General features: G+C 37.3%; 2 protein-coding genes across 3 annotated transcripts; both read left to right on the top strand.

Annotated features, from left to right (window-relative positions):
* The first annotated feature begins 1,519 nt into the window (after nt 1-1,519).
* On the top strand, nt 1,520-3,161 carry LOC113357442. The gene is made up of 2 exons (XM_026600833.1): nt 1,520-2,005; nt 2,101-3,161. The coding sequence occupies exons 1-2, from the start codon at nt 1,659-1,661 to the stop codon at nt 2,753-2,755; spliced, it is 1,002 nt and encodes a 333-aa protein (XP_026456618.1). The 5' UTR covers nt 1,520-1,658; the 3' UTR covers nt 2,756-3,161.
* Nucleotides 3,162-4,341: 1,180 nt separating this feature from the next.
* LOC113357441 (protein HASTY 1) lies at nt 4,342-14,805 on the top strand. Of its 2 annotated transcripts, none has more exons than XM_026600832.1 (22): nt 4,342-4,598; nt 4,954-5,055; nt 5,215-5,358; nt 5,459-5,539; nt 5,624-5,693; nt 6,035-6,105; nt 6,174-6,337; nt 6,424-6,495; nt 6,629-6,863; nt 7,526-7,588; nt 7,674-7,949; nt 8,417-8,506; nt 9,531-9,657; nt 9,740-9,909; nt 10,043-10,144; nt 10,525-10,628; nt 10,753-11,053; nt 11,243-11,463; nt 11,825-12,328; nt 12,510-12,804; nt 13,182-13,365; nt 14,255-14,805. In XM_026600832.1, the coding sequence occupies exons 1-22, from the start codon at nt 4,482-4,484 to the stop codon at nt 14,332-14,334; spliced, it is 3,573 nt and encodes a 1,190-aa protein (XP_026456617.1). In that variant the 5' UTR covers nt 4,342-4,481; the 3' UTR covers nt 14,335-14,805. The 2 variants fall into 2 exon arrangements, with proteins under 2 accessions (XP_026456617.1, XP_026456616.1); XM_026600831.1 differs by having other exon boundaries at nt 8,417-8,530.
* The last annotated feature ends 5,100 nt before the right edge of the window (nt 14,806-19,905 follow it).

The raw sequence follows: 19,905 nt of genomic DNA, 5'->3' as shown, positions 1-19,905 counted from the left end.
ATTCTCGTATATTCATTTATTCAAAGAGTTTTGTGAGAGAATATAACGCATACCTCTGCCTAGATCATCGATATCAGCATGCACAACAACTTTCCTTCCAAGAATTGAATGCTTCCAGCATACTGGAATCTGCAGGTTCATCCAAGAAAAAAAATGAGAAAAGAAACCTCCAAATGGTATAACTATTCGAATTAGAAAAACTTTTCACGGGAATGATAAGGGAAATATGTAAATTGTATAATAAGGAAGAAATTATAATACCTGGGTTACTTTAATGGAAACTTCAACAACCCCTAAAACATTCAAAATTTAAAGAAATTACTCAAAGCAGGAAAAAAAAAGACTAAAAAGAACAGAAAGACAATTCAAATATGCACAAGGAAAGACCATAAGGGCCAGCAAGTAACTCATTTGAAGCTACATAGCCTACATGAAAGTTAGCAATTTAGAAAACATCACTATAAAAACTCTTCATTTTCTGATTTACGAAGATAATTTAGCAATTTACAAAGCCTATATAGAGATTTGGCCGGCGGGTATGAAAAGAGGCATATGGAGAACAGCGTAAAAATCCAAACTTTCAGTAATTTAATTCCAAAATGGCAACAATGAATCATTGACAATTTTGAGCAACATTCCTTTTCTGAATCGCTTCATCAATGGACTCCAGAAGGTTTTTAGACCGTAATGTTAGAAAATGATACAACTAAACTAATCAATAAAATGAAACCAAATACTAATCAGAGTGTGTCATGCCAAGTAAAATAATTCATAACGCTCGGATAAGTCATTGACAATTCAAAGTGCTCGAATAAATCATTGGCAAATTGGACATGTAAATTGGATGTTTTGTATTGCTCATGAATTGAATTACATAGTGCATATCTCGGGGTTAGCAACGATAACCTGCTATGTCTACCATATGACCATCAACTAAAATATGTCTATAATTAACTAATTGTCGAGCTCCAAGAATGGTCGAAGCCAGGCCCAATCGAAAAAGTATGTTAACCAAACACATTTCAAGTAATATATTGTAATAAAATCTGACCAGTTGACCCTTTGACTTTTCCAATAACGAACCATTTTATTGGTCTATCTTAATATATCCCAGTAAAAAAATACATGAATTTAGGTTTATCATACCAAATTCAAAAGTCAAAATCATTAGATAACTAAAGGGTATCATAGTTTACTATTTCTTTAAGAAATCAATCTAATCAAAGATTATTCAGAAATAATCTAATGTATTTGACTACGGGTGCGAGGCGAAGCCCCGCCACACTCAATTGGCGTATCTCATCGTCCTCGGTGCGTAGCACGGGTTACATACTAGTTCTCTTAATCACTAAACAAAATATTTAATCACTAATCCAGATTACTACTACTAATACGTAAAGGGTAGATTTGTCATTAAAAAATTGGATTAAAGGGAAATCTGATTTTGTTATTTTACAACCTTTTTTTATCTTTATTGAGTATGCCTAAAAAAATTTCAGCATGCCCAAAATCATGGTTCATTTTGAAGCAGGCAGTGAGTAATGAGTATTGATACGAGGTCTACGAACCAAAACCGAATCAGATTGGGTTCGAAGATATACCCTTAATCTCCATAACAAAGATCGAGTCGACAATAACACTCTCTCAGAAGAAAAAAAATGGCACCACCACCAAAGGGTGTAGTGATTTCAGTACCAGTCTTGGTTGCTTCAGTAGCTGCCTCCGCCATTTTCATCTTCTTCCTCATTCCTTTCCTCTCATCTTGCTCCACCACCCCCTGCAATTGTCCCACTTCTACCATAAAAACAATCACCACCGCCCCTACCAGTACCAATAACTACCAGAGATCATCAACCAATCAAATCTCTCCTACTCAAGAAGACATCGACTGGTGGAAAAATCAAATCCAAAAGAACCAATTGCAAGATTACATGGAAACACGTAATAAGCTTCGTAAAGGAATTAATCCTCGTACTCGTGCTCAACAACTCCAAGATCTCATCCAGTAAGTGCAAGATCTAGTTTTTTTTTTAATAAAATGGCCAAACATACCCTTGATTCTAACACTCTTGTTTGTGTGTGTGTGTGTTTTCCTCGTAGGTTTAAAGGAATTTCACATTATGAAGGTGAGGAATCTGAGAATCACACTGTTTTATCATGTCCTGGTGAGTTACTAGTAGAGGAACACCATAGTAATTATGGAGAACCGTGGGCAGGTGGTAGAGATGTATTTGAATTTCTAGCCGAATCGAGTAAGTTAATTCCGGGTTCTCGAGTTCTTGAAATTGGTTGTGGTACTCTTCGTGTTGGTTTACATTTTATTAGGTACTTAGATTCTCAACATTTTCATTGTTTAGAAAGAGATGAATTGTCGTTGATAGCTGCATTTAGGTATGAACTACCATCCCAAGGTTTATTACACAAACGGCCCTTAATTTTGAAAGGGGAAGATATGGATTTTACTAGATTTGGATCGGATGTTGTTTACGACTTAATTTATGCTAGTGCTGTTTTCTTACATATGCCGGATAATCTTGTGTGGATTGGATTAGAGAGATTAAGTGGTAAATTGAAACCATCTGATGGAAGGATTTTTGTTTCACATAACATTAAGTTTTGTTCGAGATTAGGTAGTGATGAATGTACTAAACGGTTGTCGCGTTTAGGTCTTGAATATGTTGGAAAACATACTCATGATAGTTTGTTGTTTAATCATTATGAGATATGGTTCGAGTTTAGAAGATCTATGATGTAGGATTGTAGGTAATTTGTCATTTGTGAATATAATTGGAGTTGTAACTCAGGAAAAACATGGGAAGAAACTCAAGTAACTTCATTGTGCTTGTTGTGTTGCGGCTCGGCCTGTGTTCTTGCAAGATTTACAAGGGTGAACTGTTCCACGAGTAATGTTTATTTTCTTTATGAGGAAGAGAGGGATAATTTTGAAGATCACTTTGCCAATGGGTTGTGAATTTGGAAGAATCGAAAGCCTTTTGGGTATTATCAGGAATTTGGACAGTTTTTCCACTTGGGTACAGAAGGTTGGAATGATTTTTTTTGAAGTGTCATTTGCATTGTGAAAGAAGTACTCATTTGTTCTGTAAAAACTGATTATGTATCAATTCTATCTTAATTTTTAATTTGATTGCTACTCTTCCCAAGTGCAAGTGCAGCAAGTGAATGTGAAGTGTAATAGCAATTCCAAACTTAAAGCTGGTTATCTCGCCTCTGTGCTAGGATAGAAGACGTGGTGAGCATTTTTAACTGGCAACTGTTGTGGAACATCTAACATAGACTGATTGCTATTGATAAAAAAACACTGTGTGCGACACTTCGGTTTTGACTTGTAATGATAGTCCATGACATACTTGATAACATCACTTTAGGCCTTGTTAGAATCCGTGTTTACAGCACTTTGTTCTATCTACAGTAGTCATCTTGACATGGGGTTTTGAGTTATAAGGGACAAGATAGGTTACTTGTATTGGACAGTCTTTAATATTGTGTTTATCAGAAAAACAGCTTCATCCATTAATAAGATCCGGTGTAAGTGAATTTTTTTTCTTCAAATAACAAAATCTTCCACTATAGTAAACTCAGGACTACGAATTTTGGGGGAAATTTGGAAATAGACGAATAACCATATTTCTAGTTTAGATTAGACATTCGTGTGAGATTGAATGAGATTTAATTTGAGAAAGAGGTGTAAACTGAAACGAGGTTAGCATAGGGAAGGATTTCAAATATAGTTAACGAATATACTAGCCGTTGGATACGATATTACGGCGGAACGACCAAGCTAAGACCGCCAACATCACAAATTTAGCCCCTCAGCTTGTTCGATGAGTTTGCTTATCCCATGTTAAGGTGATAGTAAACAAATTTGATGATTCACTTATTATTATTGTTATTATTGGATTAAGAGTTTATTACATTAACTAGTTGGAAGCATAACAAGTTAAGCTCCAACAGCGTACTACTACATTAGTTGAACAAGTTGTCGTGCTAGCCTACCAGCGAGCCTCATGAGGAACCAAGTCAAGAGAGCCAAAGCGGATATGGGCTGTGATTACGTCGCAAGGGCTGCAAGCTAACTCTACCTCCATGTCAAACTCTGTAATATATCGCCATCGAGGACTGGAACCTGGGACCTCCTGGTGCCCAGACCCTGACCTCTACCCGAATATGGCCAGCCCTTATCCCATGGAATTCACCCTACAAAACGCCCTAAATACAAAAAATTGTGACCACTGTCCACGGAGGCAATACGGTGGCAATGAAAAGGGTTTTTCAAAAGGAGAATATATACTTTCCTCTTGTTTTCATTTTTCCCCATTTTCTCTCCTTTTCCTCATGTTTTGTTTCCTTCCTCACTCTCTCCATAAACAAATACTCCTCTCTACTCTTCCAGCCTAAACCAGAAACCACACACAATCTTTCTTTCTCTTTCTCTCAGTCTCTGCGTGAATATTGTCGGAGAAATGGGAGAGAATAGTAATAACAGTACAGCAAATACTGTTGCTCAGGCGATAGTTGCTGCCCTAGATTGGAGTTCTTCGCCTCAAGCAAGAAACTCCGCCTTTTCTTACTTAGAATCTGTAAGTATTTCTCTCTTTTCTTCGAGTTTTTATTACTTTAAAAATCAATGTCGGTTCATCCATGCGTTTTCAATTTTTAGTTGTTTTAGTGTGGTTTTAGGTTGTTTTGATCAGAATCTGACTTGATGATACTGCCTGTGCTCTTCGTGAAACACATAGTGTTGCCCTAGGCTAGTGACATTAAGTATTTCAATTCTGTGATACTACGGAGTAGCCTTGTTGACAACTTATTATATTGTCGCTGTTCTAGTTTATGAGATTGGTTCTCATACTTGATATGTGTAACTAGCCAAGTGTTGTGGTTTTGCTGTCTGTATAATTTAAAGTGAGACATTGTTTTTTGGGGATATTTCAGATAAAAGCAGGAGATGTTCGAACATTAGCACATACATCTTTCATTTTGGTCAAAAGAGATTGGTCTTCTGAGATTCGGTTGCAAGCGTTTAAATTGTTGCAGGTATACCTTTGTTTTTCATTTTTGATTTATATTTGTTAAATATGAATCTTGGACTGTCCTTTCCCCTTTTATGTGGTCAGATGGGTCCATATATATTTTTGCAACTATAGTCATTAGTTTGGTAACCTGGTTGTTTTTCTCTTCTTTGTATATCTCTAGCACTTGGTGAGGGTGCGATGGGAGGAACTAAGTTCCTTGGAAAGAAGAGATTTTGCAAAGGTTGCTGTGGACTTGATTTCTGAGATGGCCAATCCTTCTGAACAGTGGGCTCTGAAGAGCCAAACTGCTGCTCTTGTTGCTGAGGTATTTTATTTTGTCTTCCCTGTGCTTTCATTCAACTTAAATGTTAACTTCATGTGGGTATCATAAATATGATTTTCCTGTCCTTCCTTTTCTTTGGTAGATAATTAGGAGAGAAGGGATAAATCTGTGGCAAGAACTGCATCCTCCTCTGGTTTCTCTATCTAATAATGGACCCATCCAAGTACGGTATTCATTTATCTCTACGCTTGTTAATTTTTTGGATGCTATTTGAATAAACAAGTGTCACTCTTCATGTTTTTGCTAGGCTGAGTTGGTCTCCATGATCCTAAGATGGGTTCCAGAAGACATCACAGTCCACAACGAAGATTTGGAAGGTTTGTGACAGTACTAAATGGGAAAGTGACTAAGATTATTGCCATTAATAACTTAAGTTATTAGTTGACGCTGAAATTGGCATGTTTTATATACTCACTCGCTCCTACACCTACATGTTTTGAAGCTTCGAAGTAAAATGACATAGTCGAGTAATGTCACTAGTGGGGAAGTTCAGAATATTATTTGAACTCGGAACTGAGGATTTCTCTATTTTCATATGATCACCTGCCTCTAAAGTAAAATTTATGAGGCGAACATAGTTGATGGGCACAATTACTGGTCAGTGATCTGTGTGTTGGATTGTTCTACTGTTAACTTAAATGTAGGATACGTTACACAGGTGAGCGGCGTAGGATGCTGTTACGTGGGCTTACTCAGTCTTTGCCTGAAATTTTCCCCTTACTATATACTGTAAGTCCATATCATACTTTTTAACACCACTTGTTAGCATTGTTGCCAAACTCTAATCTGTGAAATAGTTACTTGAAAGGCACTTTGGAGCTGCTTTGAGTGCAGCAGGAAGTCAGCAGTTGGATGTTGCTAAACAGCATGCAGCCACAGTTACAGCCACTATTAATGCTGTTAATGCATATGCTGAATGGGCCCCTATTCCCGATCTCGAAAAATATGGTCTGATTCGTGGGTATGCACTTTCCTTCGAAGATGTACGCTTCTTGATTTTCTGAGTGGGGTGCATGAGTGTAAATTTTCTTTGCTTTTTCACAACAGGTGCGGGTTCTTACTCTCTTCTCCTGATTTTCGTCTTCATGCATCTGAGTTTTTCAAATTAGTCTGTGCAAGGTAACAAATACGAGTTTTCTTTCTTGAGACATATCGAGTATTCAGTTAATAATTTTTCTATGTAGCACAGTTTTGTTAAACTAAATTCTTAATATCTTATATTGTCTGGTTGATTCTGATGCATTGCTTGCAGGAAAAAACCTGCCGATGCTACATCCGAGTTTGACTCAGCAATAAGTAATATCTTTCGGATCCTGATGAATGTGTCTAGTGACTTCTTGAGCAGATCTGGCTCCAATTTTGGTGGCATTGATAAAAGTGAATTTGAATTTGCGGAAGTTATATGTGAAAGTATGGTGTCTTTGGGTACTTTAAATTTGCAGTGCATTTCTGGGGACAATACCATGTTTCCCCATTATCTTCAACAGGTAATCACCAATCAAACTAATATTGTTGAAGCTGTGCTCCGGATTGTTCCACCAATTACTGCTGACTTTCGTTGTTTTAGTCATGAATCAAGCATAATGATCTTGTTTTATCCTTGTCCAAAATAAGTTGGCAATCTCTCAGCTAAAGTCCTGTAATTAACTGTATTTTGTAGCATCTTTAATACACACTACTCTAGTACTCTTTAAGACTGCTAGGGGAATGGAAATTCCATATTTGAATTCTTCTACTTCCAGTTTAATTCTTCCTTCATAATGGGGAAGTTGTTCAATTGAACCTGAGGTCATATATAAATGAACTGCTGAATCTAAATAGACTTATGCGGGAGGCATCTAAACATAAACTCAATGGAGTGTCCTGACGGTATTGCTTTTGAGACTCTTTACCATAAGTATAGGTCTGCTAATTTAAATTCCTCTTAAGAGCCAAGTGGATTCTAATTTGAATAAATCTCATCATGTAATTTTCTAAGCATATTCAGTTTATAGGTGATTCAGCTTGAATTAATTGCAATTGGGATTTGTATCTGTAATGCTCTTCGAAAAATATTAATTCCTTGACCTCTTCCCGAATACTGATTCATTCTGTGTAAGTTATATATATTGTCGATATAAAGTACACTTATCTCCAATTGTGGCTTCAGATGCTGGGGTACTTCCAACACTGCAAGCTAGCTCTCCATTTCCAGTCTTTGCTTTTTTGGTTGGTAAGTAGAACTCTTCTGGGCAACTTTCATGTAGGCACTTTGTCAAAACTTCTGATGTTGGATAACCTTCTCACCTCTCTTGCAGCCTGTACTGAGAGAATCAGTATCCAAACCGAAGGTCGTTTTACATGGAGCAGGTGAAAATATGTCAGAGTCCGTATCTGGGCTGGCCGATAAGGAACGGAAAGGGATTCTGGTAGTTAATGAAGATATCTGTAGTGCTATTTTGGATATTACTCTTCTCCGCATGCTCAAGCGAGAAAAAGTTTCACCAGAAACAGCTCTTTCTCTAGGAGCACTTGAGCTCTGGAGTGATGTGTTTGATGGCAAGGGAGAGTTCAGCCAATATCGTTCTAGGCTGGTATGTATTTTAGCACAAGCATTAAAGAATTCAGAGTTAGAGGTCTCAACCGTTTTTTGATAAAGAGACATTTTGTGAATGCCGCAGTAGTGTCTAGCTTGCACATTTTCCTATCTTGCATAGGTGAATTAGTTTCCACCATTGAGAAGTTATAACTCTAGACTGAAGTCTTACTGTTCTAAAGGTCTTTCCCATCTCATACAACCTTAGGTCACGGTAATTGACCTAGTTGCTGAGGTCCATTAATATGTTTGATTCAAAAGATGGTTTTGGTGAGCGTATTGCTCGCTTTTTAACTTTGTATTTGGAAATGAACTAATTAAGAAACTCCTATCTTTCGTTGTAGTTTGTTTGTTACTAGGATACACAACTACCTACATGTTAGTAAATTCGGCAAATTTTCAGGCGTCTTTCTTTGCTGTTAATTTTCATCTGTACTAACATGTACGCATACATATCTTATGCAGTTGGATCTTATCAAATTAATTGCTTCAGTTAAGCCCTTTGTAGCTGCTGCTAAAGTTTCAGAGAGGATTGATACAGTCATCAAGAGCCTCGTAACTTCTTCATCACCTACTCAGATTAGAAATTTTGCTTACTTATTTTCTTTTCTTGGAACTACATTTATGCGAGCTGTCAGGGAGGCACAATGTTGTCTTTCATCTCTGTCCAGAGCAAACTACAATGGAGTTAATCCTAATAGCTAACTTCTTTTAACAGAAGTATCATCTCCAAAAAAAAAAACGATGGGGTGGAAAAAAAAACCTTTCAAAGAAATAGAACCAACTAAAGGAGCAACTTTAAATCTGATGATTAGTTCTGTATAGGTGCATGAAAGATTCCCAAATTAGACCAAAGCAATTCTGTTTTAAGGAACGTTAGAGATTCATCTCTCCTCTGTGGATCTTTCACTCTTTGAGGTTATATATCCAAACCAGCTGCCAGTATACTAGCATAACAATATCACTTAATTTTCAGTCAGCAAAGAATCTTTAGAAACCCTCTACGGCTCTACCATTAGTCTTCTGCCTTCCCATGCTACACTTAAATACCGAGTCAGCACAATCTCACACTAGTTTAAGGGAAATTGGATTGTGAAGACTGCTCTTGCACCAGTCACCAGACATCCTCAAAAGTACAACATGTTGACCTTTTAGAGAGAAGAAAATGAGTAGAGAGGCTTGTTTGGCATATATTTGAGAGGTTCATTAGTTATCTTACTCTGATTAAGTACACTTTTACACATTCTGCCAGTCTCAATCCTACTGGTAACAAGGCGCAATTGCTATCCAGCTAAACTCGGGAGGGAAGTCAAGATTGTGTGTTAGGGACTATCCGTTGGCGGTTGGCCAAACTGCTGGTTATGGAACCAAGGTTGCAAACATTTTCAGTAGAAGTATTATGACTCTTGGATAGCATGTTTAAGGTTGGTTTGGACACTGCAGCATGGGTTATTAAAAGCTTAAGCAATAAAATTTGGCTCTTGCGCGTTTTTTTTTTCTTTCTCTATTCTGCATGCTTCATTCAACTTTAGTATGGGGACATGCTCCCTGTGTTGCTTATATGGTTGTGATGCTGCAGGACATAGCCATAATGGAGAGCTTGAATCTGGCACTAGAGACGGTTGTTAGTGCCATTTTCGATGGATCAACTGAAGTTGTAGGTGGTAACCGTGATATTCATCTCGGAATATGCAGAATGTTTGAAGGTTGTCCAGTTCTCATGCACTATAGGGCTTTGAAATGCCTTATCCTCACTGCTACTAAATTTTTTACTCTTTGTGATTGAAGGTCTACTTCAGCAACTTCTTTCTCTGAAATGGACTGAGCCAACACTTGCGGAATTACTTGCACGATATATAGAAGCATTGGGACCTTTCCTAAAATACTTCCCTGATGCAGTTGCTGGGGTCGTCAATAAAATTTTTGAACTTCTGACTTCACTTCCTATTGCTCTTAAGGTGGTCCCTGGTTTTTTCTCTATTTCCTTACTGTTTTTCCTGCTTTGGTTTAAGTTCCATCACATGCAAGTCACGACATTACATTCTGGTCTACTCCATCGTGATTATTATCTATTGCCTGATTGCTTAGCAGGAACCTTCAGTGAATAGTGCTCGGCATGCACGATTGCAAATTTGTACCTCATTTGTACGCATTGCCTTAACTGCTGACAAAAGTCTCCTTCCTCATATGAAGGTGAGATGGTATTTTCCATGCAAATATCCAGCAATGGACAATGTGAAGTTACTCTCGTTAGTATGACGGCTTGATCGGTACTAAACAGTTGTACAGTGAATAGTAGAATTCAATAGAGTATCATAGATTTGTGAAATGGATTAGGAATAATATGATGTCACAGATCCACAGTTGTATGATTTGTGAAAAAAAAAACTTTTTGAGTTCGATAATGTAAACCTATGACAACTGATGCAAATTTTGTTACTTAGACCTGTGGATTTGACCATTATTCCATTATCTATAAAGGTTATTGTTAGAAACTTGCTTTTGTTACATCGGCCATAAGTTTGATCAAAATGTAAGCAATCATTATACTCTGTTGTTTTTTTATTCTTTAGGGAATTGCTGAAACCATGGATCGTTTACAAAAAGAAGGGAGTCTGTTGCGTGGGGAGCATAATATTCTAGGTGAAGCACTACTGGTCATGGCTTCTGCTGCTGGGTTAGTACTAGATTGTGGAAACTTCAGAGTTTTAAGTTTATGTTGTGTGCTTTGTTGGTAATTCCTGTTTTATCATGGAATTCGTTGGAGTTGATATTTCTTTGATTACTGATATCTGATGCAGGATCCAACAACAGCAAGAAGCTTTGGTTTGGTTACTTGAACCTATGATGAAGCAGTGGACTCAGATGGAATGGCAAAGTGCTTATTTATCTGATCCTTCAGGTCTTGTCCGCCTCTGCTCTGATACACAATTTATGTGGTCGCTTTTTCATAGTGTGACATTCTTTGAGAAGGCTCTTAAAAGGAGTGGATCAAGAAAGAGCAGCTTGACTTTGCAAAATGGCTCCTTACAATGTAACAATTCCATGTCTTCACATCCTCTGGCATCTCATCTTGAATGGATGCTGCCTCCTCTCCTAAGGGTATGTATATCACATGTAGGGAGGGCCAGTAAGTTGTTTTTGTTTGTTGAAAGTTGTGCTCCTTTCAAACTTGATTAAGTTGTATTGGGTTAGCGAAATGTGTATATATACCTTTTAATTGACATGATAGATGAGTTTCATACTGCACCCACATCGTACCAATGTGGAGTTTTAATTTTTTGACTGCAGCTGCTCCGTGCTTTACATTCACTTTGGTCTCCACCTGTAATGCAAATGTTACCAGTGGAGTTGAAGGCAGCAATGAGTATAAGTGACGTAGAGCGAGTTGGTCTTCTTGGGGAAGGAAACGTTAAGGTGTCAAAGGGAACCTTGACTTTTACAGAGGGTGCTCAGAACGATGTGAACGAGAATGATGTTAGAAATTGGTTAAAGGGTATCAGAGATAGTGGGTAAGTACACCCTTAGAGATGATTATCTGTCTATTCGTCAAACAACTAAGGCCATTCCCGCAAAGTACTATTGTTATTTCTTTGGAATTAAACTTTCATCTGCGTCTATCAAAGTAGATTTTGGAGAACAAATTTGGTTGCTCCTACTTCTAGATCAATGTTCTGGTGTTTCTTCTCTACGATCTCATTATTTAGACCAATTTTTTTCTTTGTAAACAGCTTTCAGTTTTAGCAAAAGAAGCTTTGTATCTAATGAATGTTTTAGCAGAATATTATTCTTTGTTTCCTACTCATATATTTTCCATGATGTTTTAAAGGTTTTCTCTGTTACTGACAATCAACATGTTTTCGATGACTGAAGGTATAATGTCTTGGGCCTGTCAATAACCCTTGGGGATTCCTTTTTTAAATGCGTGGAAAGTCAGTTTGTCGCTGAAGCTCTTCTAGAGAACATACAGTCAATGGAGTTCAGACATACAAGGCAGCTAATCCACTTGGTTCTTGTGCCCTTGGTCAAGTTTTGTCCTTCTAATTCGTGGGAGGTGTGGATAGATAAAATCCTGCATCCATTACTTCTCCATTGCCAGCAGGCTCTCAGTTGTTCATGGTCTACCCTTCTACTTGAAGGTAGAGCAAATGTACCAGATATACCCAGAAATCTCTCTGGTTTAGACTTAAAGGTGGAAGTTATGGAGGAAAAGTTGCTTCGAGATCTAACTCGGGAAGTCAGTTATCTTCTTTCAGTTGTAGCTTCTCCTGGATTAAATCATGGGATTCCTTCAATAGAACACCTTGGACATGGTAACCGTGGGGAGATGTCTACTCTCAAAGACTTGGATGCATTTGCCTCAAACTCTCTAATGGGGTAAATCTGGAACACCCTGGAGATCATATACTTCAGCCATACATATTAACCTTTAACTTGATTTATTTTTGGAGCCTCATTTCTCTTGTGAAAGTTCCGTAGTATATCAACAAAGAGGTTAACAAATACGAAGATGATTTTCATTTTGCTTTATGCTTAATAACTTCGATTTTATTTGCAGCTTTCTCTTAAAGCATCAAGGTCCAGCCCTTCCTGCCTTACAAATAAGCTTAGAAGCGTTTAAGTGGACTGATGGGGAATCTGTGGTTAAAATTTCATCTTTCTGCGGAGCGCTGGTGCTTCTTGCTATATCCTCAAATAATTCAGAACTCCTACAATTTGTTTCCAAAGATTTGTTTTATGCAATTATTGAAGGCTTAGCCCTCGAGTCAAATGCTTTTGCTAGTGCAGATCTTGTTGGTATCTGTCGCGAAATTTTCGTATTTCTTGCTGATAGAAATCCGTCTCCCAGACAGGTTAGCATCCAGACTGAAATTATTATGTCATATTTCGTATATTTTATTTGTACGGGCCTATTTCATGTTAGCTGATTTTGCTTCTAACCATGCTTGTGAGCTGTAGAGTATATTGGTATTTTAAAAAAATTGTCGCTTTTACTTGGAATGTTACATATTTGTAGGTAATAGTATCCAATATCGGTACACTGGTTGGTGGTTTTTATAGATAATAATTTACCTAAAAAATATACGCCGATATAGTTAGGTCGCTTAAGTTTGCATACTTGTACTAAACAATACACAAATACACGAATATGCTAACTGTTACTGGTAACCAGAATTAGTAAACCTACAACACAGTTTCTTATGGTGGTGAAATTTGTTTCTGCTGACAGATATTACTTTCTCTTCCTTCCATTACACCTCAAGATCTGCATGCCTTTGAAGAAGCCGTATCAAAGACATCTAGTCCAAAAGAACAAAAGCAGCATATGAAGAGTTTGCTTTTATTGGCTACAGGAAACAAGTTGAAAGCACTTGCTGCTCAGAAAAGCACGAATGTCGTTACGAATGTTTCTTGTAAGTAGACTGAGACTTCTTGATTTTCCTAAAATTTGCTTTGTCGATTTCAAAGGAATTTCACATTTTGTTGTCTGAACTTTAAGCTCCTAACTTGTTCATGATGTGTGCATTAACTCTTAAGAATAACAGGAGTGCAAATTTGTGCACTCCCTAAAAATGGGGTGCATAAGTACCCCTCTTTTCATTGGGTAGTTCATGTAGAAAACCACTATGTTGTTTTCTTTTCTCCCATTTCCAATGCTAATACAAGTTAAAGCATGGTGGTTTTTAAAATGAATTACCCAATCGAAAGATGAGTATTTGTGCACCCTAGTTTTTACCATTGCTATGGTTTCTGTGGGTTCTCAGACGCATGAAAATAAAATAACGTCAACTTGGAGGTTACCTGTAATTTTAGCAATCCCTGTTCGGTAGTCTTTACTTATTAACCTGACGGGCTTGAGAAAATGAACAAGATAAACTGATCTCAGTTTTATTTTAACTTCTAGATACATCTGAAAACCTAACAAACATGAGGAAGAAATCAGTTGGTTGTGCCCATGGCTTATTTATGTAAATAAGAGGGTGCAGTGTTTTCATTTGTTACCCTTAAATGATGGGTTTTATCTCACTATTCGGTTTGTATTGAAATAGAGGGAGCGGGGATAGTTTTCAGCAATATTTTCCTCATATGAAACAATATATCAATGAACCCATGGCATTAATGGCTCTAAAGATATAGCTGTATTTGTCTCGGTTTTTGTGCTCAATTCTTTTCTATTGTTTATAGATTGACATTCAGTTAAACTGCAACTGTCTGATATTCGACCTACTCATTTATTTATTTTATATTGACATAAAGAATAATTTTCTCGCTTACAAGATGTGCTCTCATCATATGTTTCAGTAAGAACTCGCAATCCAACATCAGCTTCAGAATCTAGCACAAATGAAGGTGATTTTGGATTATCAGCGCTACTTCAATGATGTAACAGAAAAGCTGAGCTTTCATGTTTGCACAGTAACGAAAGCTTCTTAAAGAGGAAATTGCGGAAAACTCCCATATGCATACAGCTTCCGGGTCAAAAAAGTTGGTAAATCACCCACTGAACCTCTTCAACTAATCTACAAGACATCATTCTGTCTACTGATCTTCCTTGTGAAAAAAAGATTTTGTATAACTAAACAGTACATTATGTAATTTCTAAACTTTATTTTATAAATTGGTCATATAGCAGTAAAGCACATAACGGTTCCAATCTTGAGAAGCTTGAATGCTTTCGAGTATTCCAGTAACTAACATGCGAGCGCTCTTCTGGTCCTATCTGAAACAAATGTTGGAGCATTTTATATTGAAAGCCCTAGTGAAATTTACAAACTGAAACTTGAATCATATTTACATTTTGCTTCTTCGTAAGATACTGGTAGCAGCAGTTGTGAAATCTTGATATTTTTGTGGTATTTTAATCTCGGCTTCATGTTGGGTGAACCCCGATCTGAAAATTTTCAGCTATCCAGGATTCTTATGCATAATTTTTTCGTTCTTTTTCATTCTTTCTCTTAGAATAGTGCGCAGATTTTTTTGTTCTGGACTGGATATGTCAGTCACAAGCTATTACTTATTTGAATTGGTGTTTGTTTTCCAGTTACTCGTGTCTGATTCACATATTTCAGAGTTTCTTTTGCTGACTTGGTTGTTCCCCCAGTTTGGGTCCGAGTCAGATAATCTGTATGAAACGTGGTTCACCGAGTCCGATAGAGAATAATCGGTGTATGCAAACAAAAACATGTTATTTAACATTTAAATGGTTTTGTCAGTGTTGGGTAGCTGTCTGTTGTCCACACAACTGTTTCTTTCTTTTGTTATTTTTTTTTTTCCTCACTTTCCTTTTTGTGTTTTGTTGTGTCATGTAGAGACTAGTGAGAGAGGGATAAGAGTCTCTTGATCACTCCCGAGGTCATGTGTGAGACATAAGTAAAAGTTGTGGTCATGGTGTAATATCTATGCTTGGATATATCTATCTATATATTCTGTTCTCTTCAGTAATAACTTGGCACAACATTCAAGGCTGAGACATGCACACCATCTCTGTTCTCTCTTTGTTTTCTTTAGTTTGGCAGGCTTGTCTATTATTGTCAAAAGAGATGATTCTACTCAAAAACTAGGATCTGTTTTTCTTTACTTGCTTCTTTTTACTGTGAGAAGTGGGTTTTATTATCATATTCAAAGTTAAGCTTTTGAGAGCACACTCAACTTTTTGCCTTTTGTAAACTCGCGTTTTTAGGGGCCACTCAAAAAGATTTAGGGACCAACAATAAAACAAAAAAGGTCATCCAAAGGAAAAATATAGCCAGTCCTTATCTCGCGTAATTCGTAATGGCAAAATTACCTTTATATATTCGGAGGATATGATAACATTTTTATCCTGCAATTTCAATCGGAAACCAAAATATTACCCAGACTTCCGATTGTAGTCGGTGCAATATTAGAATGATTTCTGTTTCATTTTTTCCATTTCTTTTTCATTTTTGAGTTGTTAGAGTTATAAAGAAGAAGGTAAAGGAAAAAAGGGAAAATCCATTTTATCACTACAAAAATGGATGGATATGAAGAAGAAGGTGAGAATCATGGCGAAGACGATTTGGGGTATATGTTGAATGATCCAAACTTTTGTGGAGAGGAAAACCTAGACGACCCTTTCATGGAAGAAAATGGAGAATCGCCTGATATCGATGCATGTAAAACATTGCATGCGTTTGTGTGCTTTTGTAAACAAGAAAAATTGATTATTGCATGCATTGAATGCCATGAACTACCCAGATTCGGTAGACAATTTCTCGAATAAACTTACGAATATAACACACTGAGTACCAAATATGTATATTCGGTAGTTCCAAGATAGTAGTTTACTGCCGAATATGAGAAAAAACCCCAAACTGGTTTTCCAAAAAAATCTACATTCGGTAGTTATGTAGAGTTATTTACCTCTGAATGACCCCAAAAACGAATTCCTCAAAAAATTTCAAAACTCAGTATTCTTATCCTTTACAATCGGTAATAGTTTAACATTATTTGACTGCCGAATATAACAGTGGCCTCAAAATAAAATTTCCGAAAACTTGAAAATCGGATGTTTATCGATTAAAGTTATCTCCCGGTTATTTATATTCGGCTGTTTTACTATATATTTTAGATTCCGATTATATCATTTTTTGCACTCAGTAAACTGTGTACATTCATTTGCATAAATCGGGTGTTCTGGGTAACCGATAGGATTCCGAATATAATATATTCGGCAGTTTGACTTATTTAATAACCTCTGATTATTGTATAATAATTTGTTGCTTTCATATGCAGGTCGTTGAAGAGTTTGTTGATGATTTCTATTTGAGGCCTGACACTTCCCTATACTATGCAAACGATTTGGTATACTCATTATTACTTTTATTTTTTTTCAAAATTTATATGTTAACTGGTTATGCTTATTATATTTGTTTTGTTTTATGCACGTTTAGACATTTGGAAGTAAGAAGGAGGCAAAAGAATGGCTTATGAACAAGGCAAAAGATAACATGTGCGTGGTAGTTCAAAATAATCATGTTAGTGACACTCGATTTGAAATGATTTGTGAGCGAGGTGGGACGCGAAAGATTCACGAGGGAAAGAATAGTAAGTACGTACGGAAGACGAATAGGAAATACCGAAGCAATACCAAGAAGATAGGATGCCCATTTAAGATTTTCTTCTATAAGCCCGATGTTATTAAAGGGTAAAGAGTATAAAATGTATAAAGTTGATAACGGTTGTCACAACCATGATGATCCGTTGGATTTAATTGGACATGTAATGGTTGCCAAGTTAAAACATCAAATGCAGACGGTGAGGTCTATGCGGATCCAAAAAGCGAGTGCGATCTTAAGTAAAATAAAGGCGGACGACCCCGACAACTTTTCTTCTTTGTCTACAATTAAGTCGGCCCTAGCTACGATCAAAAGGACTGAATGGGATGGTAGAACGGTCATGCAACAATCAGAGTGGTTAGCGGAGTTACACGGCTACACCTTGAGAAGGGAAGAAAATGATGGTATAGTGGTTCGTATTTTCTTGGCACATCCCGAAATGATCCAATTGGCTCAATGCTTTCATCAAATTTTGTTGATAGATGCTACTTATAAGACAAACAAGTATAACATGCCGTTGTTGAACATTGCTTGCCATACTTCGGACAAAAACACGTTTACGATTGCATGGGGTTTAATGGATCATGAGAACAATGTGAGTTTCATTTGGATGTTGGAGACGTTGAGGTCCATTTATAACGGTGATAATTTTCCAAGGGTTATTGTAACGGATAACGATCAAGCCTTAATGCATGCAATAGCGGTAGTGTTTCCGGAAGCCCAAAACTTGCAATGTACGTGGCACATTCAATGCAATCTCAAAACCAATTTCCATCATCATTTCCAAGCTAAAAATCCAAGGAAGGGTACCAAGAGGTCAAAGGAAGATGATGAGCTCATTAGTAAATTAACCGTAGAAGAACGTAAGGAAGAGGATAGGTTATTTGAAGAAAAGTGGAAGGAGGATGGAATTACTTGGAAAATGTTCATGAAAGCATGTGACAAAATCGTTTGGTCGATGACCGAGGAAATTTACGAATGTAACTTGAAGAAATTTGAGGATGAATACGGCACGGACTACCCAAAACCGGTTGAATATTGTAAAAAACAATGGTTAACGATTAAGGAGAGGTTTGTGTTTGCATGGACATATGAATATCGTAACTTCAAGAACGAGGCGACAAGCATTGCGGAGGGGTCTCATGGTCGACTAAAGAAAATACTAATTGGTAGTCAAAATGGAGTTGTGTCGATCCAAGAAGCAATCCATGAATTCACCAATCGTGATCTCGTAAAGATTAGGAAATGTATGCAATTTAGTGTACACCAATTCCCGGTGGAACATATTAAGGAAAAATTGCTTCTAAGGGGAGTTGTTCATAAAGTTTCAAGATGGGAAATAAATCGCATGATGAAACAATTGAAGTTATATAAAACTTATGATGACGAGAATACGGTTTGTGTTTGCAAGGATATGATAGGTATTGGACTCCCGTGTCGTCATAAGTTGGGTAGGTATGTTGAAGTGATTGACATCAATGATATTCATCCATTTTGGAAGCAATTAAATTTCACTCCGAACACCCCGGTAGTTGATGGTCCGTCTTTGTTTGAGTCGGAATTGTGTGCACGAATAGCCGAGCGTTACGCTACATCAAACGGCACCAAAAAGCAAATATTGATGCATAATTTGGAGGAAGCCCTTCACCCTTGTTTAAGGGAGGTTGATGAACCTATTAAGCAAAAGAACACCGGTAGGCCGAACACCGAAGTGTCGAGGACCATCCAAAGAAAAGAGTTGAAGGAGTATTTGTCTAATAAAGGAATATTGTCTAGGCACGAGCGTTCGGAAGCGGAATTTGAAGATGAGACGAAACCTAAGAAAAGAGGTCGTCCAAGAAAAGATCAAAGTGGACCAACTGGTGGCTCTCTAAAAGAGTCACAAACTAATACCGCAAGTGCACGGTGTCGAGGTGTAGAACAATGCAAATACGGGTCGATCCACAGAGACAAGGTGTGTGTGAGTTGAAGTTTCCTAGATAGTTCTGAGCTAGTGACAGTGAAGCAAAGGGACAAAGGCAATGAGCCTAAGGCAGTGAAGTAAAGAGCCAAAGAAACAAAGTAAAACAGTTGCAGTGAGGCAGTGAGGCAGCGGCGCCAAAAACTTGGTGGGTTTTATAAACAACCTACAAATTGACCTGCAAGTGCACTGGGTCAGTTGTAGCTAGTGATGGGAAGAAAGGGTTTGTCCACAGGGACTTGGAGGGAGATATTGTTGTTTTCTAAGTAAAATCTAACCTAAACAGGGAATTGGGGAAACTAGGATATTGAATCCACCTAAATCCTCGGCTATGTCATGTCCAGTGCAAGTCTTGTTTTTGGCCTTAGTAAACAAGGTGAAGGTTCAGGCCTGCCTTGTGTTCTGGGCTTTCATCTAGGATAAGCTATTCACCTAGTTCACTAATGCATCCCTAGCATTGATGGTCTTCTTACAGCACCATCAATCACAGATGGACTTGATCACTAATTGACTAACTATCCTATATCTAAAGAAAATTGCTCACCTAGTTAATCCTGTTCACCCCTAGCATTGGTGGTCTTCTTACAGCACCACCAATCACAGGTTACTATCATCACTGAGTAATCAATTCTCCATGGTTCTAATTCAAGCTCATCAAGAACAAAACTAAATCATTTACTTCATTGTGGCATAGAGGCTTCATCTGCTTCCTAGTGATGAACTAAAACATGGTAAACAGAAAGAGTAATTGAAATTGAAATTGAAATTGAAATTAAAATTAAACCTACTCAGACCCAAATTGGGGGTTAACTTGGCTATCCCAAGAACGATTTCTAACACACACCCATATCATCTATTTATACAAACAATCAAAAACCCCAAAACAGTGAAATTAGGGTTTGGTGAAAATTAAAATT

Source organism: Papaver somniferum, chromosome 3, assembly GCF_003573695.1.
Source record: "Papaver somniferum cultivar HN1 chromosome 3, ASM357369v1, whole genome shotgun sequence".
NCBI lineage: Eukaryota > Viridiplantae > Streptophyta > Magnoliopsida > Ranunculales > Papaveraceae > Papaver > Papaver somniferum.
This window is presented reverse-complemented; position numbering and strand designations above follow the sequence as displayed.

Bases quoted from the DNA above. Each gene is read 5' to 3' on its own strand.
- LOC113357442 (XM_026600833.1), top strand. From the start codon at position 1,659: ATGGCACCACCACCAAAGGGTGTAGTGATTTCAGTACCAGTCTTGGTT. The intron at 2,006-2,100 runs GTAAGTGCAAGA...TTTTCCTCGTAG, and splicing joins CAACTCCAAGATCTCATCCA to GTTTAAAGGAATTTCACATT.
- LOC113357441 (XM_026600831.1), top strand. From the start codon at position 4,482: ATGGGAGAGAATAGTAATAACAGTACAGCAAATACTGTTGCTCAGGCG. The intron at 11,464-11,824 runs GTAAGTACACCC...CGATGACTGAAG, and splicing joins AAGGGTATCAGAGATAGTGG to GTATAATGTCTTGGGCCTGT. The intron at 13,366-14,254 runs GTAAGTAGACTG...CATATGTTTCAG, and splicing joins TGTCGTTACGAATGTTTCTT to TAAGAACTCGCAATCCAACA.